Source organism: Alosa sapidissima, chromosome 13 (assembly GCF_018492685.1).
Source record: "Alosa sapidissima isolate fAloSap1 chromosome 13, fAloSap1.pri, whole genome shotgun sequence".
Classification (NCBI taxonomy): domain Eukaryota; kingdom Metazoa; phylum Chordata; class Actinopteri; order Clupeiformes; family Clupeidae; genus Alosa; species Alosa sapidissima.
Window position 1 is genome coordinate 29293325 of NC_055969.1, and position 18446 is coordinate 29311770.

An 18446-nucleotide genomic window follows, 5' to 3' on the forward strand; every position below is an offset into this window, starting at 1 on the left:
AACACATTTCAAAAAAAGTTGTGACGGGCACAAATGCTGGAAAAGTGGTGTGATAAAGACAACAGGAGGAATATTTCACAACTAATTAGGGTAACTGACACATGGTTGACTGTAAAAAAGTGCATCACAGAGAGGCAGAGTCTCTAGAAGTAAAAATGTAGAGGTATTCTTTACTCTGTGTACACCTGGACAAATGATGAATAATTATAATGCTTCTTAACATTAAGCGAGGTATTTGGGGATTTCATCATCTATAGTATATAATATCATTAAAATATTCCAAGAATCCTGTTTTTTAAGTTTTTTCACAGACCTGTTTTTTAAGTCATGGGCTCAGGAAAACTTCCGATTTTTTTCGTTTTTTTTTTTGAAAGATTGGAGTCTTTTAACTAATGCTCCCATTCAAGCTGTACACAAAAGACTACAATCTTTCCAGAATCTTTCTCAAATCTTGTCAAAGTTGTTTGGTGTAAGGAGGCCATTTTTCAATTTGCAATCGATTCTAAATGATGTAGAGGTTTTAAGCAACACTGCCATCCATCACAATGTATTTTTCAGGGAAGACCTTGAATATTTCAGGAGAACAAATGCCAAAATTAATTCTGCATATATATTTAAACAGTATTTCTCCACATAGTCCAGTCCTGTAAAATTGGGTGCATCATGGAAAAGCATGATTAAGAAGACCCAGTCTGTTGAGCAGCTGAAATCCTATATCGGGCAGGAATGGAACAACATTCCATTCTCAAAACTCTTAGCAACTCGTCTCCTCAGTTCCTAAACATTTACAGAATCTTAAATAAAGAAGTGAAGTGACACATGCAAGTAAAGATCCCCCTGTCCCAACTTTTTTTAAACATGTTGTTGGCATCAAAATTCATAATTAACATATATGAAATAGTCAAATTTGTAATTTTCAACATTTGATATGTTCATTTTGCAGCTAAATATATGATATTTGATTATCACATTCTGTTTTTATTTGCATTTTACACACTGGTGTAGCAAATTTCAATAACCTTCTTAACCCTGGTGTCAGCTAGATTTCCCCTGATGTTTGACATTATGGGCCCTATCATGACAGTCAAAAGCGCATCGTCACTCGTCAAAAGCTTATTCAAATTTAGTAGGATGACCAGTCCACACATGGGAGGGTTTTCATTATCAAACGTCGAGTGCATGGCGCAACAAGGTGTTCCTAGGTTTTTTAATCAGTCATGGGTGTGTTTGGGGCGTAACATCATTTAAACCAATGAGAATGACATCTTGTCATTCCCTTTAACGGCGCAAAGCGCGATGTCAAATAAATGCATCGGTATTTTGACATTCAACAGCGCATTTAAAGGAGGCTGCTTGCTAGACCGTATGGATAGTCATTCCACTAAACCATGCTTTACTAAAACCTAGCAGAGCCTTCACGCATTTGCGCTCCTCTATTATTTGAACTCATTGGCAAAGTGAAACTAACTTCACCATGGTGTCAGTCAAAGCGTCTCCGTGGCCCACATAGAAAAGGCAGCACTGTGCTATAGCACTTGAGGCGGCCGTGGCCTACTGGTTAGCACTTCGGACCTGTAACCGGAGGGTTGCCGGTTCGACTCCCGAACCAGTAGGCTTAGCTGAAGTGCCCTTGAGCAAGGCACCTAACCCCTCACTGCTCCCCGAGCGTCGCTGTTGATGCAGGCAGCTCACTGTGCCGGGATTAGTGTGTGCTTCTCCTCACTGTGTGTACACTGTGTGTGTTTCACTAATTCACAGATTGGGATAAATGCGGAGACCAAATTTCCCTCACGGGATCAAAAGAGTATATATACTTATACTTATACAGTCAACGACAAGACAGCTAGCCTATATGCAGTTAATTTCACTATTGACTGACAATGGGTTACCATTAAAAACATAGGCTGGAAAAACCAACACTTAATATTGCTCAAATGACTGAATAAAAAAAACATTTATCCTGCGTGTCTATCGCCTCTCCCCTTATCACTTTTAACCGTCATTACCAATTTGCAAATCATGAGATGTACAGTATTTCGTGATATTATTCTAATTTTGTTTTCCATTGTAATCGTGCAATTTGTAATGTTTTGCATGGACGTGCGCTGTTCATGGATGATAGAAGGATGGTGCGTTGTGACTGTTGACAATGCGCTTTTAAAATAACAACTCGCCATAGACTTCTGACTAGGTGTACAATAGCGATTTTTAGACAATGCGCTAAGCCACACCCTAAGTTGTTAATTGCCACACCCCTGGGCGCATTGTTTAAAAAATAAACGTGCAAAATACCAAATTAAACTTTGCAACGGGTGGAAAACCAGTTTTACGCATGCGCCAGGGTGCAAAATACAGCCCTATCTCTAAAGCAACTTGTCAGTTAGATTTCCTCTGAAGGGCAGCAAAAACAGACATGCTAATCATTCAGTGCATCACTAGCTTGGGCCTCATGTCAGTTCCTGTCATTTTACTAATTTGCTTATCTATGTAACATTGTAGCACAGCAGCTGTATCAAACTGTTTTGCATTGCTTTGATACAAAATGAGTGATCTAATCATCAGTTGGAGAAAATTACAAACTGTTTTATTGGCTGCAACATCTTGTTTACATCTTATTTGTTAGAAAAGCAGCACAACCTTTGCTGCACTGATCAAATACACATTCTGGCATCGTCATATTTCCAGCATATAATTACACTATTCTCTTATACACAACCAATACAATTTGTGTCATTAGAAAGTTTTGGCCCTCATCAACTGTGCAGTGGCAAACAATAAAACAATTGCCATGACATAAATAACATATAGGATTTTATTTGGGTTTCCTCTGTAGTTGCTACTTTTCATATTTTCACACTGGGTAGAAGAACTGGGTAGAAGAACTGCAAAACTACTTGAATTGATTTTAAAAGATCACATTCTTCTGAGTTCCTGGAAAGCACAGACACAAAGACTAGACCAGTAAAGTCTGCCGTTAGCCAATAAAAGTTCCATAGTTGTTTATCACCATTCCAACAATGTTCACCAACTCAATCCCTCCTCTAAATCTTTTATTAAATAAAAAGCTAACGTTGCATCTTGGTCCTCTTAACATAATGTGAGAGCAGAATATAATTAATCCAATTCATTACAGTTCTAGAAAAGAAGACTAAATAAACATTTCTCACTGATGCATTTATTTGCATATTAATGATATTTATTCCAATGAGCCAGCATTCCGTCTGGAACCAAAAACATAGAACGTGCTCACGTATGAGCGCTCAGTCTGTTACCAAAAACACAGAACATGCTCACATCAGAGAGCTGACCAATTAATCTTAACAACATGACTCTTTCACAGTCATGGATTAAAAAATGTATCAAAATAAATGTTTAAATAAATATATGTTTTTCCCCCATCCTTTGAAATAAAAACATTTTCCCATCTGTGGTCCATATAGTCGTCACTGGTCAATTTGTGTTGGAATACTTGAAGAGATTGCCTGTAATGACACAAAATGACACACTAAAAAACAGAAAATTGCACATATGCGATGTAGCTCCCAGGAAAGTATTGCTTTATTTGATCACTTATGGAAAACGTCTCTGACTCCAAATTTACCTTAGCCAATTTGGCCAAACTCAAATCTCACCAGCTTCATGCAACCAAACTAAATCAACTGGAGGACTACATCCATGACACCAGCCATGGCAACAATCCATGTACACAATATGGTGTGTGGTAGTGTAGTAGTTAAGGAGCTGGGCTAGCGTGCAGCCTGAAAGTTGTGGGTTCAATTATCGGCTTCCACCGTTGTGCCACTGAGCGAGGCACTTAAGCTGAAGTGGCTCTGGGGACAATGTAGTCCCTTGTAATATAGTCGACATATGTAAGTCACTTTGGACAACAGTGTCTGATAAATGTAATCAACATGTAACCATCCTCCTGAAAACAGGTCATTTTTGACTTTAGGCCGCTGAAGGAACATATGAAGTCTGCTAGCATTTCTTTCTCTCTGCTGGAGAAGGGGGGAAAAAAAAGAGTCCACATGCCACCTCTGGATTTCCTCCCCACCCCTTCTTCCCTCCCCAACTTCCTGTTGATGCAGTGAGCCTGGCCAGTACACGGAAACTTCAGCAGTCCAGTCACGCTTCCCAAAGGCAGCACCGGATATGGACATAACTTTCTGGGATAAAAATAATCTTCAGCACACAGCTGTGACTGTTACGATTGAGATATCCCAGGTTAAGATTTGAACTCATAATACCAATACAATGACATCTATAGTCAATTGCTGAAGCCAGCTAACTCTTATGAAGTTGATGACAGATAAGAGCTGCAAATATACATCTAAAAGTTAAATTTGACATCTAGAATATTCTCAGAATAGCTGTACATCTTTTTAAAAGCCTTTGTCTGACCATTCAGAAACCCGGAGTCCTCTAGTCACACAACTCAGAGATAACCCTTGTCCAGGTCTGAAAAGTGATATCATTTGGGATGCAAATGGTAGGCAATGCCACATGTGGTCTGTCGATCTGTTGTGTTGTGAGTGTGTTGCTAAGGGCATGATGAAGGGTCAGAAGGTAAGGAGGAACACCCACCGAGTGTCTAGAGGAGGGAACAGGAACGTGGTTCCCTGAAAGGGTTGCTGCCTGTTGGCACTCCGACCAAGAGGGCATCTTTAGTGGCATTCTGAAGGCAGTACTGCTGCAGTTCTGCAGCAGCTTGAGACACCTGTAAGAACACGATGGTTAGTCTCACAAGATGACTTGTAGCCTACAGATTTAGATTTTCACACAAAAAACAGGTTGGGATCAGTAGGGTGAGCTACATCACAATAATCCACATAATTGGTTCTCCTAGGTTTGAATATTTTATGATTCTTCATCTCCATTAAACATTCCCACACCATATGTAGGCTAGTGGCACATTATCCTGATGTAGGCCTGAGTGGGAGAACCTACAGCCTTGTCTTTGAACAGCATAATACTGGAATTACATTACTCTCTTCCCTGTAATCATGCTCTACCCGCGACTATTTTAAGCCTATGTGGGGAATATGGCTCCAGTGACACAGCACAGGCTCAATGAATGACTATGTGTTGCATATAACCTTTCGCCGTAGGCTAATATACAAACGAGATGCAATACTAGCTAGGCTCTGGTCTGACCATCATGCAAATGCGTTTGGTCTTAGAAATGAAATATATGCAGAAATCAAATCGTAGGCGAATACAAGTGTTAGGAAGTTCGGTAGTCACCTGACATTAATATGCAAGTCTTCGACTGTAAGCACAGGCTATTCTACCACTATATGATAACATATAAAGGGTTAAAACTTACTTTAATTCTTTCTACGCTGGCTTCGAGCCTCAGTTGTTCAACAAGTCGACGCATGTTCGTCAAACTGGAATTGGACGACATATTCAGCCAACGTTTTTTCCCTTCGTTGGTGCCAATAGTTCGATATGAACTTGATACTTTGTAGTGAGCCTTCGACTGAAAACACGTTCTGTCAGACTGAATTCTCTGTTTTGGTGATGAAGAATGACCCTTATTGAGGAAGCTGCGCGCTCGACTTGACGTGGTCGGAGTAGGAGTTGCCCCTGCCTACTGGGCAAAAAAGTTACCGAACTTGAGAATGTGTGGATTCCCCACCTCCGAAGGGGTGGTACGTATGAGTTGATTTTGGGATGCTTAGTTTTTCTCGTAGACATAGCAGACTCTGATATAAAAGCCCAAGGGAAAACACCAACTGTCTAAACGAATGAGTGGACCATGTTTTCCCCCCTCCGTAACCTCAACTTAAATTTTACTCAACAAACTATATACCTACTCAAGTGCCAAAACTGCCTGCTTATCAAAACGGCAGAAATTTAACCAAATATAACCCCGCCTGCTGGTATTTTCACAAAACAACATCTTGGCGCCTCTATAGGCTGCTTTATTCAGTGATTAAAACAGCTACTAAAAACTAGAAAAGCTACTAGACTCTTCACTTAGGGAATGTCCAAGTGGAATTAGAAATATCCAACTGTAAAATGTGTTTTTATTTTCCTACAGCAGTTGTCACAAACACCATCTGATTATCAAACAGCACAGCCAACAGTCATAGAAGTGACAGATATGAAAAAAAAAAGATTTGAACCACAGCATCTCAAAGATCTCTGTATAAAACCTCACAGCACGACTTCCTTAGATATTACACAATGTAGTCTGTGAGACTGTATTGAAGAATAGACTAGTTTACAGACCTGTAAATGTGTATTCTATTGGGGGTCTGATTTGTTTTGAACTGATAGCATACATACACATACATACATACATAAATAAGATTAAGGCATTTGTGGTAATATTACTGTTTCTAAGACTAATTCTAAACAAATTAATGTGACCCCGGTGACCAGGCCCTCTGGAGTTGTTTGGTCAGCAATTGTGACCTCCACTCTAAATGTTGTCTGATTTACTTTTTACAGTGTTGTCTAATGTCTTCACTGCTTAAATGAAAAAGAAAATAAGAAGGTAACAGGAAATCATCCCCTTCACATAAATGCTTCATAAAACAGAATGTTAACATCTCTCTGATTCAGTATCTGTTCTCTAGGTCTAGGACATTAATATAGGTGATGCTACTGCTGTTAAAAGGTGCAGAGGGGGTCATTTATTTTGTCCAACGTCAACCTCAACAGTTTAACTAGCAGCCATTCTGTGTAAAAAAACAGCCCTGTCACAGAACTATTGTGTAGTGCCTATTGCTATAATGCAAGTACTTCAGACATCTAAGCATCTTTTAGGACATTTCATAAAGCTAGCCTGACAAGACAAAAAAAAAAACATATGTAAAAACTTAGGTAATGGAATCAAAATCTTTGGGCAAGAATGGCAGGGATCACTTGATTTTCTAATTTGCATTATTCAAGTTTTTGTTTTAATTGCCTTGTTTCTATTTGTAGCTAGTGCAACAACAATTGCAACATGCTAACACCTTCCTTAAATTACCGCCCAAATGCCCTTTAGACACCACGAAAAAAAATGTAAACATAGATATCATATGCAACATGTGTGGCATGCAGCTTCAAATGGCATACGTGCTATTATCATGCACCTCTTAACATGTTTGTCTAAATGTAAAAAAAAAGTTGGATGGGTGAGACATAACATTTTGAGTTAATGGAACACTATAATTGGACACAAAAATACCACGCTTTACCATTACCATTTTAATAATATTATAAAATATGAAATCAATGACACCGCAGAAAAAAATTCATGGCAAAATGGTTGACAAATGTGCAGATTTGGCTGTAGATTGAATTGCTCGATCCACAGCCAGAAACCAAGAGCCCATTTCAGACGTACCTCCCTAATGCTTCATAAGACACCAGTCACCAACATTTGTAAATGTTTGTATAAAAACACACATGACGAGCCCAAGCAATCAGTATGAGGTTCACACACGAGTGTATGCACGTACATACGCAAAGCTTGGGATGCATTACATACTGCGTATTGGCATGTTGGTTTTAAATGTTTGATATGTGCATGTGAGCACATATGTCTCTGTGTAGGTTGGGGGGTAGGGGTTGTTCATTTTTGTATGTTTTTTTTAATCATCAATCATCAATGAAAGTGAGACGACCCGGTCCTTCATTCTTCATCCATCTGCGGTAGCGCTTCCACCTGGAGTCCTGTGCCATTTTTACCTTCATCTCCTCCTCCTGCTCTTGTTTATACACCTACCAAACAACAAGCATAACAAAAACATGGCACACAGCGGTCAGTCAGCAGAAAACTAATTTTCCGGACATTACGCTGAACATCTCTGAGGTAATACTGTAGATGAGGCTGTAGGTTCTATGCACTTGCAAATGAAAAAGTAATGCTTAGCCACTATGAGTGACATCAGAAGAGATCTGATTATTACAAAAGTCTGAAGTGTCCTCTCAATATGCTGTAAACTTGGCGGTAGGGATGCCAGTCTCTCTAGTGATTTCCTGATAAACATACAGCCAGATAGTGTTGAAACATTATCGGCACAAAACCAAGACAAGTCCCATTTTCATAAAAGGCGTCACATTATGGCCTACTGGCCAAACAGCTTAGTTTAGGCATCCCAAAATAGCACTTGATAAATCAACACCAGTAGCAAAGCATAACCTACAGTACACATTGTCCTCACAAGTTTGACGACAAATGTAATGCATTTCAGTAAAAGGATCAGAATTATCAAACGCAACTCAGTATCATCCTCACATGACTAACCCATCTCAGCTCACCTCATAGTTCTCCTTAATCCAAAGCTGCCTCTCCAAGTATGTGTCGTGCAGGTGGTCCTCCAGGCTGTCGAACTGTGCTTGTGACATCTTCATGTGTTTGCGGATAAGGTAGAGCTTCTCCTCCTTGCCATACTCCTCTTTTCTTAGGGTGAACCGGTATATCCAGGAACAGTACCACGCTATATACATGCAGAGGTGGTAGGGAAACAGCACCAGTTTGAACAGCAGGATGTCTGACACATTAGGCTTCTGATAACCGCCCTTAATGTCAATCTTGTTCTTGATGATGTCGCGGATGATCTCCTCTTCCTCTTCTCGAATCTCCTCCTTTGAGCGCCTGTTCTTTCCTTTCTCCTTGGTCCGGTTCAGTAGCCCCTGCTCCTTTGCAAGCTGTGTTGCCTGGATGCGGTACTTTGGCATAGAGGCCAGGTAGTTTATGGCTTCAGTGTAGCTACTCCACCAGCTGTAATACTATGTACATGTAAAAAGAGGATATGTTTAAACTGTAGTTATGTATTTAGGTGTTACCTTGCTATAAACTACACTGGTATCTTATAACAAAACGTAAATGGTTACTGTGATTTGACTCAGGAAGGGGTCTTCTTGAGTAAAAAGATTATAGTTTAAAGGAATAAAAACATCATATGGTCACCTACCTGAAACACAGAAATGGCACAGACTGTTACTAGGATCACTATCCTCACATCCACTTTAGGCGCCAGCCTTCTGCTGTAGTATGCATAAACGTGACTGTAGTACTGGTCTGGGTTATCCAGCATGTTGTTGTAATCTTTCCTGGTTTCTTCATCCTAATAAAAGATATTTTTATAGAACAAAGAAGCATGAAGTCAGTGCCTCTTTTTGTTTCATCTTCAAGCTTAACTATGCACTGATTAATTCACCCCATACCCCCAACAGCGACTTTTAAAATAATATTTGAATTAATCATGGATTTCTACTGCCACGTAGGCACATGTCTGGCGTCAATGTAGCCTAAAAGTAGTATAGACTCATACTGCTGGTACATGACAAGTCGTAACGTGACGATTTGTGTACCTCAAACAGTCTTAAAATATACCTATATTGACTTTATACATACTTTAAGGGTTTCATAGGCTGTTGCGACGAGCATAAATTTCTGTTGGGCACTTTCATTGGTCTCTCCAGCGAGTCCTGGGTCCCCATCTCGATACCTGTCCGGATGATATTTTCTAGCCAGCTGTCTATAAGCACGCGCTATCTCAGCTTTTGCTGCTTCTCTTGACACTCCGAGGACATCATAACAGCTCTCTGTCCCACAGTACAATCCTGGAATCAGGCCAGCGACAGAAGAAATAAGGACACAAAGAACTACAATACATTTGATCCAGCTGCCTTGTCGAAACGTATTCGCTATGGAAGCCGCCATGTCAGCATTCCGGCACTGTCGCTTGAATCTGACGTCATACAGCCGTTATTGGGAGATGTAGGAACCAGACATAGATGGGAACCAGAGCCATATAAAGGTACCTCTGGTAGGAACCATAGACTGTTCTATATACAGTCTATGGTAGGAACGGCTCAGGCACAACAATTTCTAGCAGTAATTTCAAGCATCAACCGTTTTTTATTCAGGGAAAATTGACTGAGCATCTCTTTTGCAGCAATGCCCTGAGTTATAAAACATACAACAACAATAATCAAAATAACAAAACAAGAACAATAAAAAGATACACAAGGCAAATAATAATAATAATAATAATAATAATAATAATAATAGGCCTAATAATAATAATGATAAAATAAAATAATAAAAATAATAATCAAATAAAATAATAATAATAATAATAATAATAAAAAATAAATAAAATAATAATAATAATTAATAACTAGAAAATGTAATTTCGAGGAAATTACCAGTGCATGAAAATATAAACATACTGTATATTAACATAAAATGCCAAACAAACTTTTATTTGGAAACAGTTGGCAGGAGTCGATAACAACTGACAGTTGAAATGGCTGAACAGTTAAATAGTTGAGTAGTTTAAATAGTTAAATTATTTAATAGTGAATTATTGTAGTGAGGACATTTATTTTGAAACAGTTGTGGGCAGAGGAAATAGTTGAACAGGATCTGTAGAGCCAGATTGTATGTTTGAAGCCTGAGACAGAGTATATAGTTTAAAAGTTAAATGTAGATAGTGTAATGGATGTTGATAGACAGAAAGTTGAATGGATGTTGATGGGATAGTTTAATAGGGAAGATGAGTGAATGTTTTGAAGAGGATGAATGGATAGAAAGTTGGATGGAATGTGCCTTATATCCTTGTAGAATGGAGATACACAGAGTTGGCCTAATTGAGCAGAAAGCAGTTGATACAGGTGCAATCAGTTTAACTAGCTTTTTGATGGGACTTAGTTGAGCAGCTGGAAGTCGATACAGATGCAAATTAAGTTAATTAGCCCATTATGATGTCATAGTCCCCATACAAAGTCTATGGGGAAAAATAGGCTTGTTTTTTATTATTATCTCAAAAAGTATAAAGTTTACAAAAGTGAAAAATACATTCCTCAAGTCTCCTTTTCAAGACCTACGTTACAAAGTTTGAACAAAGTTTCTACGTTAAACGGTTGAAGCTGAATTAGACGCAGAAATTTGGTGGGAAGAATAAGAAGAAGAAGAAGAAGAAGAAGAAGAAGACTTCGGATAACAGAACAGTGCATTTTCATGCATTGTAATAATGTCACAACCCAGTCCAGAAGCCTCGTTTCCTAGCCTGTGACTTGAGATGCCTTTGCTGAAAATCCGGTTCGGATTTTCCTTCTGCCTTGGCTTTTGGTTGACTGACAAGGGAGGCGCCACACCTTGTCCGACACCTTCACCTCCACTGGCTCTCCACAAGGCTGTGTCCTCTCCCCACTTCTCTTCATCCTCTACACTGATGACTGCAGATCCACCCAGCCAAACTGCCACTTTGTGAAATTTGCTGATGACACCGTCCTCCTGTCTCTGCTTCCCAGCCACACACACCATCACAGCTCAGCCCTGCAGGACTTTATAGTCTGGTGCGAAAAGTCTTGTCTTGAGCTGAACATAAGCAAAACCAAGGACATGATTATAACCTTCTCACCCAAACAGAGACAGTTGGCTGAGGCAGTCACCACTGTCATCCAGCAGGAGCCAGTGGAGGTATACAAATACCTGGGAACAGCCTTCAAAATGCCATCAGAGACAATACCTACTTAGGAAGCTGAAGTCATTTGGGATTAACAAAGACATTCTCACCACATTCTACTATGCTTTCATTGAAAATGTAATCTTCTCTTTCACTAGCTGGTTCCACTCCATCACCCTTCAAGACAGAAACCGTCTGTTGAATGTGGTCAAGGTCTGCTCAAAAATCATTGAGCAGCCCATCCGAACTCTCACTGCCCTATGTGACCACCAGACTGTTAAGGTAACACGCAGGATTATTCAGGACCCTTCTCACATCCTGTTTCCTGAGTTTGAGTGGCTCCCCTCAGGACGCAAACTCCGCTGTCCGCTTTGCCGGACACAGAGAAGGAAGGCAACCTTCATCCCGAGGGCTGTCCAGCTAATGAATGAGAACTGACAGACATGATTGTAATAGCCTCTATACGCACTTTTTTTAATTGTAGCACTAAAGAAGCACTTGAAGAACTTTTAAAAAATTTTACAACTATTACTTGTGATGAATGATGGCATGTGGTGTGTATTGACTGTCCAGTATGCCGGTGAAATATGTGTGTTGCTTGATCTAGTATGCGTGCTGGTCACGTGGTTGATTGTGTCCCTTGTTCCTTGAATCACTGAATAAGCTACTGTAATGCGCCCTTTTAAATTGCCCCTTGGGGACAAATAAAGTGCATTGAATTGAATAATAATAATAATAATAATAATAATAATAATAATAATAATAATTAGAAAGAAAAAAGGGGAATGTATTGATGATGATGATTAGAAAGGAAAAAAGGGGAATGTGATGATGATAATAATTAGAAAGAAAAAAAGGGGAATGTATAAATAATAATAATGATACTAATATAAATAATGATAATAACAATAATCCAAATATTAGTCAAAGCAAGAACATTGTGCAATAGCCATATCATCAATACTATACCTGAATTGGTCTAGTAACACAAACCTATCTAATTTCAATAACTCTTGCAATTTGTTCCATGTATTAGATGCAAAAAATCTAAAAGCTGATTTACCAAATTCAGATTTAATTTGAGGAGTTTGAAGAGATAAAACCCTGTGAGTGTGTATTGTAGATTGATTTCATGTTCAGAAGAGAAGTTAGGTAAAAAGGTAACTTTCCCAGTAATGCCTTATAAACAAAAAGGAGACGATGCCTTTCCCTCCTAGGGAAGACCATACATTTTGGGATACTTTACAGTGATGAGTTTTAAATCCATCTCCAGTTATAAAACGTAGTGAACTGTGGTAAACTGCATCAAGTGATTTCAGAGTGGTAGGGCATGCATATACACAATATCACCATAGTCTAGGACTGACATTATTTGATTGAATAATAGTCATTCTGCTTTCTAAAGAGAAGCAAGACCTAATCCTATAAAGTGCACCTAATTTAATTTTTACCTTTTTTGTGAGATCAAGCAGGGTAGACTGAGTACAGTTGAGACATGTGTACAGTTGAGACACCTTAAATATCTTGCTTGCACAGCAAGCCCAAGTTGTGATTTTTGCTATGCACATGCGTATTAGTGCCCTTTTTGATCATGGAAAATTTGAACGACACCTGTATCTCCCATCCAAGGATATCGGGAAATGTTTTTTTTTCCAAAATAAGAATTTCACTTCACCATGCACCTTCGACAATGAATAGCTCATTACACTTATGTTGCTGTTAAACATAACTGGTATCATTACAAACATTATCCTGTGTCCTAAAAACTGGCATATTCTATGGCATTGTCATGTAAGGTCGTTGCAAAATCTAGAGAAATGTGTGAGGTGGTCAGTGGGGTACAATTGAGACACACATTGGATTGTGTTGGGCTACTTGAACATTCCATTTGTAGGCTACTGTTCGCCATATCTGTTCCCGTGTCACATTTTGTTCATGATGTATTCCTTTTAACCAACGCTAATTTAAATGAAATGAATGAATTTTAACTACAAACACTTTGCAATTGCTATGTTTTTATTTATTCAACTTTCCAACTATCGGTTAGTTAATTATACATCATTAAAGATGGGTGTCTCAACTGTACCAGGTGTCTCAACTGTACTCTATAGGGTACAGTTAAGACACAGTCAAGACAAAAAATGCACCTTATGTTTATGAGCTAATTGTGGAAAATATAAACTACTTATGGGTATTATTGATTGATAATATTTTAGTTTACAAGCTAAGGAAATGGCATGTGGAATGTTATGTGGAAAATCACTTCTTTTCAGTATCTACTTTTTGTTTGATTTTGTGTGGGCAAAAAGTGTCTCAACTGTACTCAGTCTACCCCACATGTTCTAAATGATAGTTTGTAGCCAAATGCCTAGATATTTGTATTAAGAAACTTGCTCAATTTGTGTCCCATTTAGAGAACAGATGTTATAGGCATCAAGGTCACACTTTCTTGATCTAGTAAAGATCATACATTTTGTTTTTGCTTCATTTAGAACCAGTTTAAGATCATTCAAGGATTTCTACACACAATCAAATGCACATTGAAGATATGACACTGCTTGCTCTACAGATGGTACATAGGCATAAAGGATTATGTCATCTGCATAGAAATGCACTTTACATTTTTCTATTGAAGCACAGATGTCATTGATATACAATGTAAACAACAGTGGCCCCAAAATTGAGCCCTGTGGAACACCATTATTTAGTCTCGATGACTCTGAGGTTGATCCTGTCACATCTACACACTGTGTTCTATTAGAGAGGTAGTTTTGAAACCATTTAAAGGAAACTTCATCTAGACCAAAAGAGGTTAGTTTTTCAAGAAGTAACATGTGATTGACAGTGTCAAAAGCCTTTGACAAGTCAATAAACAATGCTGCACAATGTTTCTTACTGTCAACATCAGTAGCTATATCATTTATACAGCAGTTGCTGCTTGTGCTGTGGCCAGCTCTGAACCCAGATAATAAGGACTTAATATAGAATATGATGACAAAAAGGAACAAAGCTGTTCATTTACAAAGGATTCTAACATTTTAGCTAAATAAGGGAGCTTGGAGATTGGCCTAGTTATTCAAATCACTTGGGTCTCCTCCTTTATGTAAAGGGGTCACTATAGGCTGATTTCCAGACTTCTGGAATTGAACCAGAGCAGAATGTTAAATTAAAATGTGAGTCAAAGGTTCAGCAATGACAGGGGCTGCAATCTTTGAGACATGGGTCTAACTGATCTGCACCCAGAGAGCTGGAATTACACAATCCATAGAGAACCTCAGATTGGTTTACGGGATTAAATGAGAAGGAAGGGTTATTAGGCCTATTTGAAAATAAAAACCTCTCTTCTTCAGGACTAGTGACACTGAAATGGACTTGTGTCTCTGGTGCCATATCCACACTATTCAGTTGATCAAATAGAGTACCACATTTGATAAAGTGATTATTAAAAGCATTACAAATCTCCATTTTCTCATTTACCACTTTAGAATCCAACATAATTTGTTGAGGAAGAGTGGTTGAAGAAACACTTTTAAGTGACTTCCAGAATTTCGCTGGATTGCTACCACAGTCAGACAGATTGTTCAAATAATAGGTAGATTTAGCCCTTTTCACAAAGTAAGTGCATGTATTTCTAAGATGTCTTGAAAGTTTGCCAATCTCCATCACTACCAGTGGATCTTGCCAATGCCCAAGCTTTGTTTCTTTGAGAAATAATCTCACCTAGATCATGACTGAACCAAGGGTTACATCTATTTTTTTTATCCTAAATCTCTTAAAAGGGGCATGTTTATCTGCTACGGTGTTAAAAATAATCTGGAAGTATTCCAATGCAAGTTCAGCATCTGGAATAAGATTTAAAGAAGTAAGGTCACTGGCATGTAGATCATGTAAAAATGCCTGCTCTTCAAATCTTTTAAAAGATCTATTTACATACAGAGGCCCTGACCTTTTTCTTCTGCCATCTCTAATGCATAATAATAAGAAGGCTGTCAAAACACAAACACTTTTTAAAATGTCTTTTTATGATGTCATTATTATTTTATTTTATTTTATTATTTTATTTTATTATTATTATTGTGTAATGTACATCCCCCTGGCGTAGTTGCAACAATGCTTACTGTATTATACTCTTTGTATACTGTTTGTATACTTCAATTGATCTAATAAAAAAAAAGGAACAGGCAAACAAAAAAAAAAGGAATGGTTCAGCCAAAGTCGGGTAGGCCTAGGCCTTGCTTATGGAAAAGCAAAATAGTGAGCAGAGTTGAGTAGAGTTGATCATCTTCATTCTACGGACTTGGCCTGGACGCAGTATCAAAACCAAAAGGCAAGCATCTCACCTGCTACACTATGTTAATTGTAGGTAGCCTTTTGTAGTAGCCTAGCCTATTCACCTTATTCCGCCACGCCCATTTTAGAAATGTATTTTCCATAACAGTCTATGGTATTTTCTTCACCCTTGTTCCCAACATTCCAGTTGGCTAGTTCCACCTGTTCCACCCATAGACAGTAAAAGTTTCTACCTACTGACGAATGCATAGAACACAACAATCCTATGGTTTGTAGGCCTACCCTGTAGCCTCGTTTTGGTTCACAATGGCTGCCGCCTCTCTGACCCCCCACCCACCTAGATCTTCTTTACACCCAAAACTAATACATTTCTACCTATTCCTCTGTTTTGGTGGAATGAACCATTTGGTCATCATAGATGCTGATCATGGATCACTCTTCTCCAAACATGCACAACTCAGCTTAACCTTGATAAGGACACACCTGGACAAAGAACTTAGCTTTCGCAGATTTTTTTTTTACCCAGGGACATGAGATTGGCATAAAAAAAGAAGCATTAAATCCCAATGACGTCATGTCCATTTCAAGTATGGGGGTGACAAAATTATTATTTTTGCTATGTTTTTCAACCAGTAGGACCTAGTGACCTCAAAGTAAATGGTAACACTAAAACAATTGGGGCTACATTTTAAGATTTTTGGAGGAAAAGATCAGGCAGTCTGCCGAGAGACCTGCCCCAATAGGCGGCATTGGACCATTAACACAATGATCCAAAACATACAGCCAAACAAGGCAAGAAATGGTTAACAAAGAACAATATAAACATTTTAGAGTGCCCAGCCAGGGTCCAGACGTCAATCCGTCAAAAAAAGTGAGCACAAGGCCAGAGTGATGGCAAAGAATAGTTCCTGCCTCAAAACCCAGATTGGGTTGCTAAAAAGGTGCGGCCTAGAATCATTGTGGAGACATGGAGAGGCTTAGGTATAATAAGAACCATTTTGAGAGCAGTGAATGCAAATAAAGATGTTTCCATTGATTATTTAAAAAGGGTATGAATGATTTTGGACATGCTATTTTTCATAAAAATGTTAAAAAAAGATGAAAACTTGTCTTACAACCTTTAGCCATGTGACAGTGTCATTTTCAGTCAAAACAAACATATTGGTCAAGAGAAAATCAACATTGAATCAATATTTGCTAGAGATATGAATCATGGGGCAGCTGTGGCCCACTGGTTAGGGTTTCGGCTGAAGTGCCCTTGAGCAAGGCACCTAACCCCTCACTGCTCCCCGAGCGCCGATGTAGCAGGCAGCTCACTGCGTCGGGATTAGTGTGTGCTTCACCTCACTGTGTGTTCACTGTGTGCTGAGTGTGTTTCACTAATTCACGGATTGGGATAAATGCAGAGACCAAATTTCCCTCACGGGATCAAAAGAGTATATATACTTTATACTATACACGTTGTTCCTAAATGTACATGCTGATTGTTGTCTCTGTAGTGGTTCCAGGTGTTTTCTCCATTTCGGTTTTCATTAGTCTTAATTTTTTTTTTTAACTCAAGTAACGTATGGGATTTGTGATGTAGTGAAGTAGCCTAAAATACTTCACTCAAAATTAGTACATTTTTAAATACCCATTTTAAAAAGTACAGTGCAACCAAAAGGTATTCAGACCCTTTCAAGTTTTCCACATTTTGTTATGTTTCAGGCTCATCTTAAAATGGATTCAGTTCATTTTCTCTCTCATAAATCTACACACAATACTCCAACACTCCACAAAAAATCAAGTGTGTTTTGTAAATTTATAAAAAATAAAAGTCTGAAATATTCAATTTACATAAGTATTCAGACCCCTTGTTATGACACTTGCAATTGAGCTCTGGTGCATCCTACTTCTATCAATGGTCTTTGAGATGCTTCTACAACTTGATTAAAGTCCACCTGTGCCTAAATGCATTGGCCATTATTAGGAGAGGTAGACATCTCTTTATATACGGTCTCACAGTTGATGGTGTATGTCAGAGTGAAAACCAAGCCACAAGGTCAAGATAATTGTCCGTTGACCTGCGAGACAGGGTTGTGTGAAGACACAGATCTGGGGAAGGACACAAAAACAATTCTGCAGCATTGAAAGTGCCCAAGAGCACGGTAGCCTCCATTATTCTCAACTGGAAAAGTTTGGAACAACTAACAATCTTCCTAGATCTGGCCGCTCAGCCAAACTGACAACAAAGGGCTTTGGTCAGACAGGTAAGATTCAGAGTTCCTTTGAGAAGATGAGAGAAGCATAAAGAAAGACAAAAATCAATTGCAAGTGTCATAAGGGTCTGAATACTTATGTAAATGGAATATTTCAGACTTTTATTTTTTTATAAATTTACATAACACTCCAAACACCTGATTTTTTTGTGGAGTGTTGGAGCATTGTGTGTAGATTGGTGACAAAAAAGATGAGTCTGAAATATAACAAAATGTAAAACTTAAAAGGGTCTGAATACTTTCCGGTTGCACTGTACTTAAAAAATACAAAATACACACAAAACAATATTTGTGTATGTTGTTACTTTCCACCTCTGTACATTTCAGATTTGACAATAATCTTTGACCTTTTAACTTACCGGTCAATAAGTTTTGTCTATTCAAACAGTACAGTGTATGAACAATGAACACTTTCTTAAATTCTTGAATTAGTTTGCATGAATAACATGAAAAGTACCACATTGCAATAAAAAATATAACA

General features: G+C 38.5%; 2 protein-coding genes across 2 annotated transcripts; both read right to left on the reverse strand.

Annotated features, from left to right (window-relative positions):
• Nucleotides 1-2562: 2562 nt before the first annotated feature.
• gng10 (guanine nucleotide binding protein (G protein), gamma 10) lies at nt 2563-5625 on the reverse strand. Its single transcript, XM_042059813.1, has 3 exons — nt 5327-5625; nt 4585-4717; nt 2563-3482 (listed from the first exon to the last, which is right to left on the reverse strand). The coding sequence occupies exons 1-2, from the start codon at nt 5405-5407 to the stop codon at nt 4592-4594; spliced, it is 207 nt and encodes a 68-aa protein (XP_041915747.1). The 5' UTR covers nt 5408-5625; the 3' UTR covers nt 2563-3482; nt 4585-4591.
• A 389-nt stretch (nt 5626-6014) lies between these two features.
• On the reverse strand, nt 6015-9694 carry dnajc25 (DnaJ (Hsp40) homolog, subfamily C, member 25). Its single transcript, XM_042059812.1, has 4 exons — nt 9359-9694; nt 8916-9068; nt 8260-8730; nt 6015-7719 (listed from the first exon to the last, which is right to left on the reverse strand). Exons 1-4 carry the CDS (start codon nt 9665-9667, stop codon nt 7597-7599), a joined length of 1056 nt encoding a protein of 351 aa, XP_041915746.1. The 5' UTR covers nt 9668-9694; the 3' UTR covers nt 6015-7596.
• Nucleotides 9695-18446: the final 8752 nt, after the last annotated feature.

Coding starts and splice junctions, on each gene's coding strand:
- gng10 (XM_042059813.1), bottom strand. CDS start 5,407: ATGTCGTCCAATTCCAGTTTGACGAACATGCGTCGACTTGTTGAACAA. Junction 4,718..5,326: donor CCAGCGTAGAAAGAATTAAA/GTAAGTTTTAAC, acceptor GTGTTCTTACAG/GTGTCTCAAGCTGCTGCAGA.
- dnajc25 (XM_042059812.1), bottom strand. CDS start 9,667: ATGGCGGCTTCCATAGCGAATACGTTTCGACAAGGCAGCTGGATCAAA. Junction 9,069..9,358: donor CAGCCTATGAAACCCTTAAA/GTATGTATAAAG, acceptor ATCTTTTATTAG/GATGAAGAAACCAGGAAAGA. Junction 7,720..8,259: donor GGATTAAGGAGAACTATGAG/GTGAGCTGAGAT, acceptor GTTGTTTGGTAG/GTGTATAAACAAGAGCAGGA.